Source organism: Papio anubis, chromosome 20, assembly GCF_008728515.1.
Source record: "Papio anubis isolate 15944 chromosome 20, Panubis1.0, whole genome shotgun sequence".
Classification (NCBI taxonomy): Eukaryota; Metazoa; Chordata; class Mammalia; order Primates; family Cercopithecidae; genus Papio; species Papio anubis.
The window spans coordinates 38,967,310-38,986,405 of NC_044995.1; the positions used below are offsets into that span (position 1 = coordinate 38,967,310).

The window sequence follows — 19,096 nt, forward strand, 5'->3', positions numbered from 1 at the left end:
CATCCAGGCCCCACACCAACCGGGGCTCACGCTGGGAAACAACCAGAGCCCGGGCTCAGCCAGGAGCTAAGAGAGAAGAGCCAGCAGGAGGGCAGGGGAGAAGGCTGTGACTTCCCGCCCGTAGTTGGCAGGACAAAAGGAGAACTGGGCCAGAGTTGGGGAGGCGTCGGGACAGGCTTGTGTTGTATGTAGCACCCACGCACGCGAGGAATGAGAAGTGGGAGGTTGCTCAGGAGCCAGGTGGACAGCCCAGGGGCCCAGCCTGGTCCTCCATGGGGTGCCACGTGAAGTAGGGGCCGGTTCCCATGCCCACCATATGGTGCTGCCGCACCACATCTTACTCGGAGAGCTTGGGGCTGTCACTCGGGGTCAGCCCTGGCCTCTTCACCTGGCCAGCTGCCCCTAGACACTCAGCCACCTCCCCAACTGCCCCCCTCCGGGGCCCCCCATTTCTCACCTGGTCTGACTCCAGCAAGCACAGGCAGCGGGTGGTGGGTGAAAGCCATGCGCGGGGAGCTGCCCTGAGAGGAGAGGGCACTGCAGAAGTCCAGCTTTCCTGACTTCTTTAGAGAAGCCGGGCCTGGGGGGAGGAAGCAGCAACACAGGGCAGATTTAGCTGGGCTGGGGTGGGCGCAGGGAAGGCGGGAAGCCAGCAGCTTGCTCCTTCTTTCCTCAGCCCCTCCCCACCGCCCCTTCCTCTACTGTGCTCCCTCCTGCTGCTCCTTGCCCAGTCCCAGGCCTTGTTCTGGGCCTGGTTCCGAGGCCCTGTGTGTAGGCCAGCCAAGGGGTGCTTCTGACCAGAGAGGAAAACGAGGCCCTTGAGTAATGTGGGGTGGTGTGTGCCAGGCAGGGGGTGAGCAAGGGGCCCAGCCTGTGCCCTGGCAAGCAGGTAATGAAGTGAAAGGGTGGGATGCAGGACCGACATCGGGAAAGGAGTGCAGGAGGAACCCCAGGGCGCCAGCTTGAGAGCCGGGAAGGGGTAAGTTTGGGAGAGACAGGCTGGGGTCTATGCCATGGTGCCCTGGGCAATGGGAGATTCTGGTGGAAAGAAGCCAGGGCCCCGTTTAGGGAAGGGAACACACAGCCATGAGCCCTCAGGAGGGACACAATGCCCAACGAGACAGCAGGGACAGGGGCCAGAGGACCTGGAGAGTCCTCGGGCTGCTCAGGCCTAGCCGGGCTGTGGAGGCAGAGCCAGAGGGGAGAGGACTCCCCCAGCCAGGGGACCCAGAAACTCAGCTACCACAAGATGGGTAATTTCAGGGCTCTGCCCTTCTTCTGGTGCCAGAGGTGTGGGTGGCATTCAGCATGAAACAAGGGCACAGAGAACACCTTGTTTGAAGTCTGTCTTTAGAAATTCATCTCTGCCCAGTGGCCATAGCATCCAAATGACAAAGCAGGGTCCCCAGGGGGCCAGGTTCTTCCATCTTGGGCTGAGCTTTAAGGTTGTACCCAGGTTGGGGGGGATACAGTAGAGTTGGGGCAGATCTCTAGAGCTACCATCCTTGGGGGACAAATCGAGTCAGTTTGAGTGAGGGGTGGAGGGGCTGCAGAACAGAGAAATAAAGAGCCATCTTAACTGCAGAGGGAAGGGACGGGGGAAGGGCGAACTCCCAGCCGCCAGCAGAGGTGTTATCTGGCAGCAGCTGTGTGCCACCTGATAGCTGGCACGGTGGGGAGGGGGGAGCATCCTACCAGCTGTGCACAGCTGTCCCCACGGCCGCACAGTGCCTCCCCAGCTGTTCACTGTCCTGCAGCTGGGCTGCTTAATTGGCGATTTGTCGCAGCCCAGGGAAACAACACACAGCGGGGTGAGGGGGAAAGGGAGCTGGGGGTGCTGCAGAAGGATATTGGGGGGCCGTGCGTGGCAGGACTGCCAGAAGGAGCAGAAATGCAGAAATGGCAGGCACAAAAGCAAACAGCCAAGGAGAGAGCAGGAGTCAGGAAGAGGGGGGCTCCTCAGGAACTAGGTCTGGGCAGAGGAGCCCAGGAGCCCTTGCCTCAGGAGCCAGCTGCAGACACAGCTCTCTATGCACCCCAGGGGCAGTCCTTGCAGAAGGTATCACCTACTGAAGCCCTGGCCAGGGACCCAGGATGTAGCCCAAGAGTCTCCCGGGCCTTCTCAACTCCTCTCTCCGCCTCTCAAGGCTCCCTTAGGGAAGCATGTGGCCCATGCTGGCCCAAGTCCCTGCCTGCCACGAGGAGACCCTGGGAGGGACCCCAGAGTCACACAAGGAAGCCTTCTCACAGAGGCCAGCCTCTCCTGGCCGTCTAGAGGGTCTCCAGCCTACTCCCTCAGCCTGAGGCCTGGAGGCAAGCCCTCCTTTTCTCCTCCCAGGAGGAAGAGAAGCTGCTGGAACTTGCATTTGTTCTGGGGCAGCAGAAAAGCAGGAGTGCCTCCCAGCCCCATCCTGCTCCACCCCAGCCTCTGCCTGCCCACTTGGCCCTTCCCAGTAGGGGCATATCTGGAAACCATCACATCAAAGAAACCATCACACAAAGGTCAGAACCTCATCTTCTGGAGGAGGAGAATGATGCTCAGGGCCCAGGCCTGTCCAGAGCAGACATGCCCTGTGCACAACCCACACGCGTGAGTCTGCACTCCCAGGCCCTGTCACACCCACAGTGAGGATAAACACAGGCTGTACCACTGGCACATCAGCGGGGGGCTCCTGCAGCCAGCCTCCTCACACACGTGTGCTCATGCACATGTACACACACACGCACGTGTTACATGCTCTCTTCCAGAGTCCTCTCCAGGTCTGTCTGCACCCTCAGTCAAGAACAGAGGTGAAGGGGGGTGGGTTCAACAGGAAGAGGAGTCCTAGAGGGGACTGGGAAGGTCTGAGCTGGTTGCTTCTGTACTCTCTCCCCTTTGCTAGCTTCCCTGCCTGGCCTCAAAAGGACTCTGCTCATTCTTCACTAGACTCTGAGCCTCTCTCTGTAAAGCTGGGCCCTTGAGACCAGTGGTTCTCATCCTGGGAGGATTCTGTCCCACAAGGGGACGTTTGACAATGTCTGGAGGCATTTTTGGTCATCAAAACTGGGGGTGAGGCCGGGCGCGGTGGCTCAAGCCTGTAATCCCAGCACTTTGGGAGGCCGAGGCGGGTGGATCACAAGGTCAGGAGATCGAGACTATCCTGGCTAACATGGTGAAACCCCGTCTCTACTAAAAATACAAAAAACTAGCCGGGCGCGGTAGTGGGCGCCTGTAGTCCCAGCTACTTGGGAGGCTGAGGCGGGAGAATGGCGTGAACCCGGGGGGCGGAGCTTGCAGTGAGCCGAGATCGCGCCACTGCACTCCAGCCTGGGAGACACAGTGAGACTCCGTCTCAAAAAAAAAAAAAAGACAAAAAAAAAAAAAACTGGGGGTGATTTTGTTGCTGGCATCTTGTAGGTGGAGGCCAGGGATGCTGCTAAACATCCTGCCATGCACAGAACAATCCCCCTACACAGAATGATGAGCCCCCAGATGTCATGAGTGCCCAGGGTGTCAAACTGCTTTAAACCATGAGGCCACAGGGTGGGGCAACCTCTCTAGAGAAATAGCAGGAGGGGCTGTGGCCATCCCACTGTGGGGTACCAGAGGCTTAGCAGTCCCTCTGCTTCCCACCACCATACCACGGGCTCTACTGCTGACTCTGACAGCATCCCTCCTCGCCTCCACTCCCTTCCTTCAGCCTGCTCTGCCCTCCCTGGAAGATCAGGAGGCAAGAAAACAGATGGGTAATGCCCCCCGACAGGGGGACAACTGGTGGGAGGCTCACCAGGTAAACTGAGAGGGGGATAAAAAGGCTCTGGGCTTCCCTTGCTCTGCTCAGGATCCCCCGCACCCATACCTGCATCCACATCGTTGGGCCACCCGCTAGACTGGCTGCTGCCAGCTGCTGGGGAACGGCCTGTCCCGGGATAGAACACGTCGTCGACTGGGCTCTCCATCTCGCTGTCATCGATGGACTTGGGGCGCTTGGTGGTGCTGGGGAAGGAAGACAGGGTCAGATGGGCCGAGGCTCCAGGGAGTGACCAATTGTCCAGGCTAAAGAACTGCGCATGGATGGCCCTCTACGTGGCAAGTGGTGCCGGCTGACAGCAGCATTTCTGGGCGCTCACTGCGTGCCCAACCCCAAGATCAGCCCTAGGGCCCCTCAAGCCATCAGCTCCAACCTGCTCCTCTTCCTCAAGCCCCTTCCTGATCTGTGATGCCATGGTCCTCCAAGCTGCCCACATCAGAGAAGTTGGCAAAACCCTCAGCTGCCTCCTGTATCCCACCTATGATTTCCCAGCAGCCCGCAGGGCTAGGGTGAGGTGAATGAGGTACTCGCAGGGACAAAAATGCCATAAACTCAGTTATCAATATAAATAATATTTTAGTCCCTTTTTTTTTATTTTATTTTTTCTGAGATGCAGTCTCGCTCTGTCACTCAGAGTGGAGCACAGTGGCGTGATCTCTGCAAGCTCACTGCAAGCTCCGCCTCCCGGGTTCACAACATTCTCCTGCCTCAGCCTCCCCAGTAGCTGGGACTACAGGTGCCCGCCACCATGCCCGGCTAATTTTTTGTATTTTTTAGTAGAGAAGGGGTTTCACCGTGTTAGCCAGGATGGCCTCGATCTCCTGACCTTGTGATCCGCCCAACTCGGCCCCCCAAAGTGCTGGGATTACAGGCGCGAGCCACTGTGCCTGGCCTAGTCCCATATTTTTAAAAAATCAAAATGAATGCCAAAAATCTCACAATTAATATAAACACCCATGTTTAAAAAAAAAAAAGCAGGGTGGACCATGCCCAGCACAACTTGCCCTGGCCAGAACCCACATCCCTGCCTCGCAAGCAGCTCCCTCCCTCTCCATGCCACCCCACCCTCCAGACCCTCCCCCACTCCAGCCTTTCCAATGGCCTCCTAACTGGCTATCAGTCCCGCCCACACACACTGCTGCTGGAGAGAGCTTTCTGGAACACACACCCTCAGCATCCCCTGCTTAAAACCCCTCAGGGGTCCCCACTACCCAGCGATGAAGTCTAAATGTCTTCTTCTGGCCTCCAAAGCCCTCTGTGGGGTGGTCCCACCAGCCTATGTGGGCTGAACTGGGATAGAGGCTACCCTCTTCTCTGGAACATTTTCCCCAGACCTCCCAACCTCCTCTGTGTCTGGGCTCAAATGTCACCTTCCCAAGACAGAGACCTTCTCGGACTCCCATTTCCAGGCAGAGCTATATCTTGTGTGAGTTTGTGTCCCCAGGGCTGCGTGCTTCATGACAGCACAAAGCAGGAGCTCAGGGGGTGACTGCGCATGGTGGACTCTAAAGTGTTAGAGCCAGTGCCCTCAATGAGAGGTGACATTCTGAAGCACCGCAGCCTCGGTGACATAGCTGACTATAGCCACTGGGAGGGCCCTGGCCCTGGGGGAAGTGGAGAGAAGATGGAAAGGCAGGACCACTGGGCTCACCTGGTGGAAGGAGGGGAGGTGATGGACCGCCGCCCCAGGGTCACCTGGTTGATGTTGTAGTAGCTGGGACTCTCCAGGTCCGCCAGCGAGAAGTTGGGCCCTGATGCTGTTGCAACAGGAGCTAGGAAGAATGAGAGGGTGATGAGGTTTGGAGATGCGGGGAGGCCTGATGGGGTCTGTTTTGTTGTCATGAACGGCTTCCCAGAAGCCCAGAGTGGGGCCAGGAGATGGGAGAAAGTGGGCCATCTGGGCTGCTAAGGAACCTCCTCCCAGCTAGGGGGTCACAGGAGAAGAGCCTTTGGTTGTGACTTTTTCTTTTTCCTTCAAAGCAATGGAGACTAGAGACAGGCCTCTCTGGAAGACTCTGTTGTACCCAGCCCAGCACCAGTGGGGCCGAGAGTGTCCCAGAAAGCATCTGTCCCCATCCACCTGCCCTAAGACCCCATTAGGAGGACATCCCATGAGGTCCCACCTCCTCATTTTCAATCCCCATCCCTGGCCTGGAAGGAAGGACTCACTTACTCTGTGATACTCTCACCAGCTCCGTCACATTCCAGACCCCGGAAGTCACAAAACAGTCCTGGAAACTTAAGTGCCCTGAAGAGGGGAAAGGATGAGTGAGTCAAGACAAGGCCAGAAGGGGGCTGCCTGGCTATTTCCAAAGATCTTCCCCACTGTTGACTGTCCCTCCCAAGTCCCGTTTCCAGCTCCAGGCTGGCCTTCAGGTCTACACTGAGATGCTCTAGGTGTGCCCCCATCCCCTCAGGCAGGCTAAGCTCAGTCAAGGGACAGCTGAATGAAGGGGAAGAAGTGAGGGTGGCCAGGGCAGCCAGGGTAGGGGAAGGAAGTGGAGGGGCATGAAGGACAACGTAGCTGGGCAGGTTGGGGGCACTGACCGTTGGGCAGTGGTTTGATGTCCGCATCTCCTTGCTGGTTTGAACTATCTGATTGTCCGGATTCTGCAGGAGACACAAAGGGGAGGATGTGTCAGGAGCAAAGTTCTCCATAAGCACCAGCCAAGCACTGGCCCCTCCAGCCTGGTGCAAGAGCAGGGAGGGCCCAGCCCGGCCACAGAAACCTTCATCCCATTCTCTCCCTAAACCAGCCCCGGGAGGCTCAGGGAGACCCAAAGCAGGGAAGGAAAGATAGGCCCAATGCAGGTTTCTCAGCCTCAGCAATGATGACATTTGGGCTGGATTGCTCTCTGTGGTGGGGAACAGCCTGTACACTGTAGGGTATCTGAGCAGCATCCCTGGCCTCCACCCACTAGATGACAGTAGCACCCCAGTTGTGACAACCCAAACTGTCCCGAGACATTGTCCACTGTGCCCTTAAGGGCAAAGCCACCCTCAGGCAAGAAGCACCGGCCAAGAGTCCGGAGCAAGGAGGGTCCCAAGAGAGAAGTCAGAGACTCTCTCTCTCCACAGTGGGGACAGACCCAAGGGTCCCCCCATCCCCCACCCAGCTTCAGCTCCCAGAGGAGCATCCCTTTCCCTAACTTGGTTAATTGAAGCCATTCCTGTCTGCCTGCGCCTCCCCCACCTCACCTTTATGCTCACAGGCAGTGCCTGGCAACCCAGAGGGGGGAGGTTTGCCCTGACGCTGTCGCCCGCTCTGTGCCAGCCTGTCTGGGCTGTCTCATGCCCCGGTGCCACAGCTGCTCAGAGGGAGCCCCGAGACAAGGGCTCATTGTGCAGTGGGAGCTCACAGAGGACTGGGGGCAGGGTGGAGTGTGTGTGTGAATATTTTGCTGAGCTTGGGAAAGCCCCCCACCCCCGTCCCCCTGGTCCTCAAAGCTTTGTGTGCCAGGGGCGCAACGGGGACCTCCAGAATGCCTGCCTGGGCATGACAGCTGGCGAGAGGGTGGTGGAGGGGGGCCAGGCAGGTTGTGGGGCAGGAGGAAGCCAGGCATTTGGTGAAGAATCAGCTGCTCACAGGGGGACCACATAGGGGTGGCATCTGAAAACCTTGCCTTGGTATTGGCCAGGGCTTTGCCCAACTTTGAAGAGCATTCCTGCCTCCTGGGTCTTGCCACCACCCTGATTCAACCTGCTTGCCCCCACCATAAAGGAGGTTCCCAAAAGGTGACATCACCCCTAGGGTTGGGGTGAGGGACCCCATCAGTCACTCAGGAGGCAAGGAACAGAGCTGGGTGCTAGGGCTGGACGACAGGATGCAGCCCACCTGGGTGGCACCCCTGCTTGCAGCATGAGGGCCCCACCATGTCTGGGGCTGAAAGCACTGGCACGCTCCAGGCTACCTGCCTTAATGTAATGGGTGAAAAAGGGTGACTGTTTCAGGCCCCACTCCCCCTCCACCCCATCCCCACTTAACTTTGATTTTTTAATTCCAAAAAATAAATCCTATTGTAGCGAGTCAAGAAAATGTAGTTCTTTTTAATACGGAAAGTGCTAACAAGTGCTTTTAATATGGAACGATACACTTCACCACCTCTGGTTTGGGGTGTATCCTTCCATACCTCCCCTTTCACTCAGCCCTGATGATATGTTTGGCAAAAAGAGGTTCCCACCCTGAGTCATCTCTTTGTTAGTGGCACTCTCTGCTCTGGAGGAAGCCCACCCGTGTTCCCTGAGAGGGCAACCTCTCTGTGCCATAGCATGGTGTGAATGTGAACTTTCTTGACACTACACCTCACTCTCTCACCTTGGCCCATTGCTGGGTTTCTGGGTCTGATTTGAGCCCCAGCCAGGCTGGCAATGGCAGCCAAGGGGTCTAGGGAGCAGGCAGCCCGCCCCGGGGCCTCCTCAGACCCCAGTCCTGTGGCTGCTCTAAATCATGGCTTGGGAAGGGCACAGCCTCACAATACATGTGCAGAGGTCAGCGAGGGGCACATGGTCCCCACTCTACTGCCCAGGGGTCTCTCTGCTATGAACCCCACCCATCCTAGGGACAACTCAGTCCCCAACAAGCCCTCCAGAGATGGATCAGTAGAGTCAGGGGAAGAAGGAGGAAGCCTCAGAGTCCACCCCATGGGAGCGGTGTCAACCCACTGCGAAAGGCCAAGTGGAGATGGTAAGCCATGTGCCTGTGCACATGCATGTATGGATGCACACACATGTACTCAGCCCAGGGACAGCCGAGAGGGAACCCGACAAAGAGATGGAGGTGGGCCAGCGACTGAAGCAGAGGCAAATGGGGCTCCAGGAGAGCGCGACAGACAGGAAATCCTTCTAAATCAGGACACAGCCCCAAAATGTTATTGCTGTTATTACTATTAGCTCTGTGTAAAGGAACAAGAGGGAGCGAGGATCCGGTGCGAGCGAGGCCCCTGCCACGCGCCTCCGGGCGCTGCTCCGGGCGCTGCTGGCAGCCATTTTAGACCTTGGCAGCCATCTTACGGCTGGCGGCCCCAGCCGGAGGCCCACAATGCCGCCACCGCCGGCCCCTGACATGCTCAGCTCAGCTCCAGGACAAAAGGCAGAGACATGGGAAATCTGGACCCAGGCTCGGAGGCACAGGAGCCAGGCCTGCGGCTGGGGCAGCTGCAGCCAGGGCCCCACTGATCTGCTCAAGTGGTGTTCCCCTTCTCCCCTCTGGCCAGCACAGTGAAAGGAGCAGGGAAGGCTGAGGCCAGGAGCGGGGGACACCACAGCTCTACTCAAAGGTGGCTGAAGTCCTCACAGGGCATCTCAAGGCCCAGGGCCTTAACTAGCTCAAGAGTAGACCCCTGTCCCGAGAGGGCAGCAGGTATGTGGTAGACCCCTGTCCCGAGAGGGCAGCAGGTACCTCGGGACACCAGGGATGTGACAGGGGAAGGTCTCTGAGCACCCTGTCAGCTCGGGGATGTGCCTTGGATGGATGGAGGAAGGAGGCTGGCAAGAACCAGCAAGTGGCTGCAGGGCCCAGAGAGGCCACTAGGTCCATGGTGGAAGTGCTCCTGGGGAGGCAAAGAGATGTCCTGCCCACCAGAAGCGCAATGTGGGCCAGCTTTCTTACCTGGTGGGCTCTTTGGGGAGCCTTGCCTTGGGGTCTGGGCCTGCTCTGGACAGCCCCCCGGGCAACAGGAGCTGCAGAGCATCTCCATGTCGTGACTGCCTTGCCTGTCTGGGCTCCCCGGGGGAAGGGATAACCCCGGGATTTGGGACAGAGAGAAGGAAGGCCCCTTTAGGATGCCCCTCCCCAGGCCCTGCCTCGTGGCTGCTCTGCTTTTATCTGGCAGAATGGGGCTTATCACAGCCACCAGCTGAACAAATATACAAATCCACGGTTAGTGAGGAAAAACACTCTGCCTGAACTCTTTATCTCCTGTTCACAGGCCCCGCACACTGCCCACTGCCAACAACACAGGAGGGGACCTGACTGCAGCATGGCAGGGCTCTGTTCTCCACTATGAAGGTGGAGGGCGGCCTCCCGGACTCTGGCCGGGCCTCCCACTCAGTCTCCACGCTCCGTCTCTCGGCCACCCCCCTTCTTCCCTCCTCGCCCCTGAGCCCGGGGTGGCTCTCCCCTGGCAGTCCCTGCCAGGCAGGCGTGCATGAGTGAGCCCCTGCCCACAAGGGAGCCCCCTCCAGAGTCTGCTCTCTCACTGGGGACAATGGGCCAGCTGGTGGCCTATGGGCCAGTGGAGGGGCAGGGACAGCGTTGGCTGGCACAACGCAGGCAGGTGCCGGGCTCCATCTTTTATCTTTTATCCTCTGTCATCGGCCCACGCCCCCAAGGGCTGTGTCTCTGATTCCCCAGTCTTCTGGGGCCATGTCCCCTGGAAGCCTTTCTGGCCTCAGGCTTCTCTCCAGCCTGCTTGCCAGCCAATGAGGACATTAACTGCATACCTTTAAGTTCAGGGTCACCCAACCACCCTCCCAATCACTTCAGGGACTGTGGCTCCCGGTGCTTCCTGGAGAGACTGGTTGGAGATGGGATAGAGTGGGTGCTGCTGCTTCCCCTCGCCCCACACCAACACAGAGTTTCCCTCCATGCTGGTGCTGGGAGCTGGAGAGATCTTTCTGTGCTCTCAGCTGCTTCCCACTCGGCCCATCAAATGCAGCTGCCTAAAACCTGAGCCCAGCCGCTGTGTCCGACAGGTGCCTTGGCCAGGCTAGCATTCGAGGTCCCTGGTTTCTGGGCCAGGCTAGGGGAGGGAGAGTATCTCAGAGCCCACAGCTCATTCTCGATGCTGTTTGGGGGTGTCAGGCTGACTCATGTCACACAAAGACACAACTCTGCTGGTTGTCCTTCTCTGGGGACCTGGGCTACTCATGAGATCCATGTCTCTGAGGCAGAGGCTTCCCCTGCCCATGGTTCTGGCCACTTTGCAGACATCTGGAAGGGAGGGCTATGAAGGAACAGGCGATAAGACTGGACTCTGTCTCTGCATGGGCCCAAGTGGGCTCTGCTGAACAAGCCTTCGAAACGGGATTTGGCTCCAGGTTCTGGGGCCACTCTGTATTCATCTGCACACCACGGGTCATTCCCCAGCATCAACAGCTTGTGGGCTGGAGGCTTCTGGCAGTGCCCAGCCCAGAGCCAGGCTCAGCCAAGTGGCCACTCTGGGCCCCTCTCTTCCTTGGGGGCTCCTCAGTATCCCCTGGAACAGCCACAAAGTTCCCCTGCAAAATTTCCCTTCTCACACCCACACCAGCTCCCCTCCTTAGCCCCTGGAATAAATCCCCACCTTACTTCTTTTATTCAGCTCTTTGCCTTTCCCCTTGGATCCCCATTTGTGATCTTACTTCCCTGTCTCCCTTGGCTCCCCTCCCTCTGTCCTTCCTTTGCCTTCCCCTCACCTCTTCAGCACCTCCCTCTCTTCCTTCTGCTGTTTGCAGCCACGTGTGCTTGCGCCTGTTTCCAAGAGGACTCTGCCTCTTCAGTAGGGCTCTGGAGGGGAAGCTCCAGCAGCCAGGAGGAGCCTAGGGTTGCACATAAACTCCAATTGACAGCACTTTTTTTTTTTTTTTTTGAGACGGAATCTCACTCTGTTGCCCAGGCTGGAGTGCAGTGGTGCGGTCTCAGCTCACTGCAAGCTCCGCCTCCTGGGTTCACACCATTCTCCTGCCTCAGCCTCCCGAGTACTGGGAACTACAGGCACCCACCACCAGGCCCGGCTAATTTTTTGTATTTTTAGAAGAGACGGGGTTTCACTGTGTTAGCCAGGATGGTCTCGATCTCCTGACCTCGTGATCCGCCCGTCTCAGCCTCCCAAAGTACTGGGATTACAGGTGTGAGCCACCGCGCCCGGCTGCATGATTTTAGTATAATATTTTTCTAGCTACAGATGGGGAGATAGTTATGGTTCCCACTAGGGTGAGGGAGGAATTCCTGCTGGCTACAGCCAACACTGGCCTCAGCTCCCACTCGAAACAAACTTGTGCTGTGAAAGGAGCCATGTATAATTTGCTGGCCAATTGCCCCCACGGACTTTGGCCTAACAAATTTTATGGAGGCTGAGGGGCGTGCACAGATTTGGCCTTAGCTGAACCCACATATGCATACCCAGGCATGTGCATACACTTGGATGCATGCACTCATATTCTCAGACACACACACACACACACACACACACACGGAGGTGCCACTAGCCACTTCTCGCTGTCAAGAAAGGGTGGAGTGAGATGGTACATCTGGAGCCACCAGAGAGGAACCCCCTTCAACTCTGCAGGAACCGCTGGCCTTTGGAAATGGGGAGAACAGCCCTTGGGGCGTGCCTGCCCATCCCCTGGCCCTCCCAGGCCTGACGTTCCAGAAGCAAGTGGGGGTGCATTCTGTTCTGGGGGTGCCTCTGGGCAGCTGCAACACCCCATCCTCTGAAGGGCTGATGCGATTCTGGGGCCAATCACTGGTCCTCCCAGCACTGCACCCGCCTCCTACTTCTCTCCCCCTTCCTCTGAGATTCCGGAGCATCCAGGGCACGGGAAACCCAATCTCAAGGGGAGCCAGAGGCTCCGCCTGTAGCAATCAGAGCTGGAGAATGTAACTATTGTGCCTCCTGAAACCCAAGTCTGAGAATGTGAGACACCCTGAGGAGGGGAATGGTGGACAGATGGGGGGCTAAGGGGACGGGTCACAGAGGGGTTCTCCCCGTCTCAGCAAACAGGAGACTCAGGGGACCGAGGAAGTCCTTGAGAATGCAGGGCAGCCAGAGGGCAGACGGAGGGGGTGAGGCTTGGCCAGGGCCTGGGCCCACGGGGCTTCTAGGGTCTTCCTCTCCTCTCCATTCCTCACCTGCCCCACCAGCCACCATGCATGTGCACACACACATGTGCACAGACACACACACGCACACACACATCCTGGAGTCATCCTGAGGTGGCAGGTTTTTTCCTCCTCTGTCATCCCTAGAGTCTCACATGGTTTAAAGCAGGCGCCCCAACAAGAAGCATAGCCCTCAAGCTGTGGGTGGGGGCAGGGATAAGGACAGGGGAACATGTCACCCCATTATTGTCCTCTCCCCTTTCCTCATTCCCTCCCTGCTCATAGCTCCAAAGAGGCTTCCGCCTTTGACTTGACTGACCTGCTGGAGATGGGGGAAGAGGACATGGCAGAGGGGATAAGTGACAGGAAAAAGGAAGAAACCAAGTCACACTCACATGTGGTCTAGGCCTGCTCTGGCTGCCCCTAGGGCCTAGGCTCAAGGAAAGCCATTGTGGGGGCGGGGGCGGTAGGGAAGGCACAGGAACCTGGCAGATGAAGGGCCAGCATCTGGATGGGACATTCCCCTCTCCATCTCCTGACCCCAGGAAGAACTACGTTCTCCATTCCAATGCACCCCGGCCTCTACGGGTGCCCCTGGAGCAAGGGCCAGGCCTGACTACTACAGGACTCACAGCTCGGCAGTGAGGCTTCCGGAAGCGAGGAGAAAGCAAGTCCGTCAGCTTATCTTATACCCAGGAGACCAGCAGAGCAGTCTCACGCTTCATCTGAAAGCCTCAGGTCCCTCACGGTGTCGAGGTGAAGAAGGCCTGTCTCCTACAGTGCTTGGTTGCCTCCACTCCCCATGTGGAGACGGACTCCTAGCCAGAAGCCTTCCAGTCACACAGCCCATCACTGCCTCCCTCATAAAATGAGAAAGGTGTTCCTAAGCTCAAAATTTTCCTCCAAGAAAACAACAGAACTCCCACCTCCCATCCCCAGCAAGTGGCCCCGGAGCCCTTCAGGGAGTTTTTTTGGTGTGAGCTGCTCAGCGTTCTCTGCCCGGCTCCGGTTCATTAGCAGCTGTCCCCAGCCCAGGGAGAACTCCTGGAGATGGGCCCAGGCATGGAACAGTGGGAGAAGCCAGGAGGCACTGGGGAGCTGAATGCTCAGTTGCTCTTCCCCAAAGGATGACAGGCAGTGGCCAGCAAAGGAGAGAGAGAAGGGATATGCCCCTGGTGCAGAGCAGAGCACCCGGCAGGTGGACAAAGGCCCACCTGCCAATGGCCACTCCAGGACCAGCCCAACAAGTTAATGAGACCCCCAGTCACAGCAGCAATGAGACATGCGAGGCAGCCTGCAGGCTCCCCCTAGGTCTGCCTATGGCAAGGTGACCCAGCACCAAACCTGGCACCTCAGACACCTGACTATGGAGGGAACAAGTGGACCCAGGGCATGGTGGCAACACTGTCTGGGGTGTTTCAGAGATACCTGGGGCAGGAATTCCCATCAGAGCAGAAGAGATCGAAGATGACAGGCAAAGAACAGGCAAAGAAGAAGGCAAAGAAAAACATCTTGGGGAGATGGAGAGAGGCAGGAGCCATTGGCCTGGGTCTGCTTCACCTGTCCTCTGAGCCTGCCCTTGGCCTACCCAGGGAGGTGCCCTTGGTCTGGAGCCTGTATCCACTGAGGGGGTACAACACGGTGCTCTACCACTTTGGATACCCTGTCCTGGGTAAGTTGGCCTTGCCCCAGCAAAGAGGGGCCAAAGGGGGCAGGCTGAAGTGGAGGGTAGGAGGAGGAAGGAGGTGGGTGGCCAGCAACGGCATACCAGGGCTCCCCCAAATTCACATCCATGCTCCAGAACCTACCAGCCCGTGACTTTGGCCAAGTTATGAACTGTTTCCTCATCTGTAAAAGGGAGATAACATCTACTATTAGTATTCCTGGGTGAGGAATAAATGAGAAAATATGTATAATAAGGTGCTTAGCTCAGGGCCTGGCTCATAGTTGGGGCTACATAAATGTCGCCTGTCCTTCCACCTGGATTACTATTTCCCTTTATCTCCATTTGCTGAACGCTTATTCCTCCTTCTCAACTCTATTTAAATGCCACCTCCCACCCTCGGGGGGAAGCTGTGGCTGACCCTCAGCTCCCCTCCCCAGGAGCTCATGCTCTTGAGTACATGGTGAGTGTGTCCTAGATTGCAGTTTTTGGTGTCCTGCCCCAGAGACCACTGCCAGTGAGCAGAGGGGCTCCCTTGGGGCCTGGCCCACTACCATCTACAAAGAGCAACAGGGAGGCTTCTCTGTAAATATAATGGCAGAGCCTGGGCAGACACCCATACAGACATATCCCTCCCCACATCAGTGCGCAGTAGCCATCCAGTGGTCTCAAGACAGTCACCATACTAGAAATGGGGGTGGGGGAGAGAGGGCCAACAGGGAACAGGGAGGATGCACTCTGGGAGTGCTAGGCCCAAGGCCTGCCCAGCCCAGCCCAGCCCAGCCTTGGAATACAGAGAGCTGAGAAAACCAGGAGCACAGGCACAGGCCCATGGGCAGCCAGGCCAGGCGCCTCTCCTGGCAGTGCTGGCTGGTGCCACGATTCAGCCAGCAGCTGGAGCCAGCATTTCTAAGAGGGCCTGGGGCCAGGAGTCATGTGATGGTGGGGTCCAGGCAAGTGGCCCCCAGTCCCTGAAGCTTCTATCCCCTCCCCAACCTGATGAAGAAAAACTGACAGTGGAGAATGTCCTCCACACTCCACAAGCCAAGAAAAGAGAGGGGCCCTGGGGAGGGGGTGTCCCATCCTGGTTCCACCCCCACCCGCTTTCTCTATTTCCAGCACTGCCCTTTCTGGCCCTCTGAGCTGCCCAGGACAAGACAGGCTAGCCAGACAATCACCCTCACCCCCAGCTGCTCTTAGGGCTATTAATAGTGTCCCCACCTCCCAGGGCTAGGCATCACCCTCCTCCTACCCCCATATACACTTGCCCTTGGTCTAATTATTCATAAAGGGACAGAGTCCTCCAGACCCTAATGCCAACCTCGTATGAGAAGCAGGAGGCAGAGGCTCTGCAGGCCACTCAAGGGATGCGCCTGGGACAAGCAGGAGTTTAGAGGAGGGATGCGAGAAGGCAGGAAGCCCCAGAGCCAGAGGGCAACCAAAGGACAAAACTAAAACTAAAACTAGAAGATAGAGAGAGAGGGAGAGAGAGAAGGAGGAGCCACAGCAGAGAATCAGGGTCCAAGCAAAGAAAGAAGACTGGGGCAAAAAGAATCAGAGAAGTACAGTACAAGATTCTGAGAGAGGCAGGGAAAGAGGGCAAAAACAAAAACAGCAGAGAGGAAATTATTCCTTTGGGAGAAGAAGGAAAAAAAAAAAACAGAAAGAGGAAAACTTTCCTAAAGATACTCAGGAGTAGCTTTGTGTACACAACTGCTGGGCTGCATGTAGCTGCCAGTATCTGTCTGGTGGGCACTCAGCAGAGTGAGGAGCTGCGGAGACCCCAGGACAAGTAGCCCCTACTCACCCACCCCTGAATGCTTCTGGGGAAGGGAGGGAAGGAAGAGGAAAAGGAAAAGGAGGAGGCTCAGAGAAGGAACAACTGGCCAAGAAAAGGAAGGTGGAAGAAGTGAGACCCTATAGAGCAGGAAATTCACTTTAGCCCAGGGCAGGGGAAGGTCCCTAAGCTCTCTGCCTATTTGCCTGAGGAAATCAAAAGGGACAGAGAATCGGCAAGGATTAGGGAGCATCAGCCTCTCCCACCACCTCTCTCTGCCCCCTGCTCTCTTTCTGGCCCTAAGGAGAGTTCTGCTCCTGCCTCCCTCCACTGTTCCCTTTCCTTGGAAGAATCCATCCAGGAAACCTCAGGGCCTGGGATTAGAACTGTAGAACCCACCTACGTCAATTCACCCTGTGGGGAAGTGGGAGTTAGGCCGAAGCCACCTGCCTCCCCTCCTCAGGTGCTAACTTTCTCAACCCCTATGACCTATGAGAGAGCACTCAATACCCAGGCTGGTGACTCCAAAGGGGCCTTTTTCACCCAGAGACTTGCCTTGGTGTGGCAGAGACTGAGCCTGGCTCATGGACAAGCAACAAACACAAATGCCCACCATAATCAGATGTTTAAGTGGGGCCCTTCTCCCACCTGGAGGCTGGGAACTAAACAGCCTTTCCTCCAAATCCCACCTACACAGGGAACCTCTGGCTGGTCCATGGCTGGGGAAGTGGGAGACTCTAGCTCTGGAAGGTATGAGAGCCCCAGAGACCTGGCCACCAGGCCACTCAGGCCAGGAGGTCCTGACCCCACTAGACCATCAGCCCCTTGAGGACAAGCCCTCTCTGTTGGTTTTGTTTGCTGCTACATCCCCCACATCTCAAAGCACACCTGCAGTGGATGATAAGACTCCGCAGAGACGCTTCTAGATCCTTCTTCAAACCATGGCTACACTGACCACCCAGAGAACAGAGGCACCAGCTGATACCTTCCCCTTCCTGAAGAAAGAATAGCTTTCTTGCAGCCCAACCACCGACACTCATGTCCAGTGAATTAATGTGGAAACCCTGATGCCGCTAATCCTCCTGCAAAGCCGAGGTGGTTCCAGACACAGGACTGGACATATTTGCGCCATACTCAAGGGCTGGAATGATCAGAGGAAGGAACTGGAGCCTGAGAACAGCACAGCACGGGAAGGTAGCGGAGCACTCTCTCGCAGGCCTGCTCCTCTCCTTGCCCTGGAGACTCTAAAGCAGCCACTGTCCAGAGGAAATACGAGGAATCTGGGCCTCTAACTGCAAATTTCCAGCTTGGAGCCCTAAGAGCCTGGGCAGGGCTGGGCTGAATGGACGGCACCGATTGCTGCACAGAGCCCTGGGCCTGGAATCAGAAGCCTAGGCTCTAAATCCTAGACTTGCTGCTGTTAGACCTCCAGTGTGTTTCTCTTGCTTCTTGGTGCAACACAACCAAGACCTGCTCAGCACCATGAGATGTGAGTGGGGATTTTTACAGAGTTTTTTCTTTTGAACATATTTTAACTTTCAGTTTTATATACTATACAGTATCAAGCTTGCATAAGGACAGCAAAGGCTGCTGAAGGGACAAAGTGACATTGATCCTCCGACTGGCAGGTGCCAAATTCCTCATTCATAACTCCCTGAAGGACCCAAAAGAGGCTTTCCCCAAACTGCCGGGCAGCAGGGCTCAGGGAGAGGCGCGGCTCAGGAAGCGACGCGGTTCAGGCAGCGAAGCGCTGCTCTCCCCGATGCCGTAGCTAGGTGGCGCAGCGAGTTAACACTAGCTGCCCTCCGAGGGCTGCGGCGGGGCGCGGCCAGCTACCAGCCCAGAGCTACAGGGGATGTGGTTCCCTCTGCATACCCAGGGGGTCCCAAGAGGAAGGAGAAGAACCCACTCAGGCCCAGGCCACTCGGACCCTGGGTTATGCACCAAGGAAGGAGCTACCCGTGACAGCGGCTCCTGTTGCTGTCGCTGCCAAACACATCCCGTGATGTGATGTGATGTGAGGGCCGAGTTTCCCCTTCGCATTGATTAGGAACAGCTTGCGATGCGGGGGCCGGATGGAAAGGGGGCCGCGAAATGCGTGGGCGAACAGAAGGCGGGGACCTGCCAGGTATATAGCTTGATTGGGGGTTATCCAGTGAGCCCGGTCCCACCCTGCGTGGCTGCCGCTCTGAGTCCTGCCTGCTTGTTTCAGAACGGAGCTGCCCTCGATTTGGGGGAGGGGGTCTAAGGCCATGTGACCCCAGGAGTATTCCTAACGCACCCAGGATGTCCTTACCTTTTGGCAATGCAGACTTGTCTCTGCAATTGGTAAACACTTGAAAAGGAAGATCTCTACCCTACCCCCATAAAAAGTGAAAAAAATGAGACTAAAAGTCAGAGATCAGGAACCAGAGACAGAGAAAAATGGAGAAAAGTCAGGAAGAAAAAAAAAATCAGCGCCCTCTGCAGTGGCGGCAGCAGCCGGGCGGGCACACCCTCCCGGGCGGGCGTGGAGAAAGGCCCCTTTGTTCCGCTGGGAGGTTAGCCGAGGTGAGGCCTACCCCCCCCCCCCATCCCTCTGACCCTGGGCAGTGCAGATCACTTCACAGGGCCCTGGGCTGGGCCTGGTTGCTTCCCTGACCCCCTAATCCTCAGGCCCCAGAGCAAAACAGTCTAGCTGGCTGTGCGAGCGCTGCTCCCTACCCCCCTGCCTTGCCAAGCACCAAGGGTCACACATGTAGGGCTGGACTGGGCTTCTCCAACAGGTCCCTGGACACCCATACTACCAGCCATTAGAAGCTTGCCCATGCTTCTTCTAAGCTATAGGTTTCGGGGTAGATTCTACACACAGCAGGTGCCCCACAAAGGCGTGGTCAGAGAGTGCAGCACAAGCTGGGAGCTGATGCCCCAGGAGGCAAGGCTGGTTGACCACGCCTCTCCCACCCACAGTGAGGCTCCTGGGCTCTCTCCTTCACCGGTTCCGGATATAGGCCCTTTCCAATGGCCTCAGGCTCTGGGCCAGGAATGGTCCATCCAAGGCTTCCTCAGAGTGGGGGCTGGGCTCG

At 57.2% G+C, this 19,096-nt stretch overlaps 1 protein-coding gene across 8 annotated transcripts in view; it reads right to left on the reverse strand.

The window, feature by feature from the left end:
- The window catches only part of NFIX (nuclear factor I X), a 74,552-nt gene that overhangs the window by 18,963 nt on the left and 36,493 nt on the right, over positions 1-19,096 (reverse strand). For 6 of the 8 annotated variants that reach the window (XM_003915007.5, XM_009193640.4, XM_009193644.4 and 3 more), the window contains 5 exons: positions 6,339-6,401; positions 5,965-6,039; positions 5,443-5,563; positions 3,840-3,976; positions 458-580 (listed from right to left, as the gene is read on the reverse strand). In XM_003915007.5, the coding sequence (XP_003915056.1) occupies positions 458-580; positions 3,840-3,976; positions 5,443-5,563; positions 5,965-6,039; positions 6,339-6,401 (519 nt within the window). The remainder of the gene's footprint in view (positions 1-457; positions 581-3,839; positions 3,977-5,442; positions 5,564-5,964; positions 6,040-6,338; positions 6,402-19,096) is intronic. The other 2 variants (XM_009193643.4, XM_009193636.4) reach the window with 1 other exon arrangement.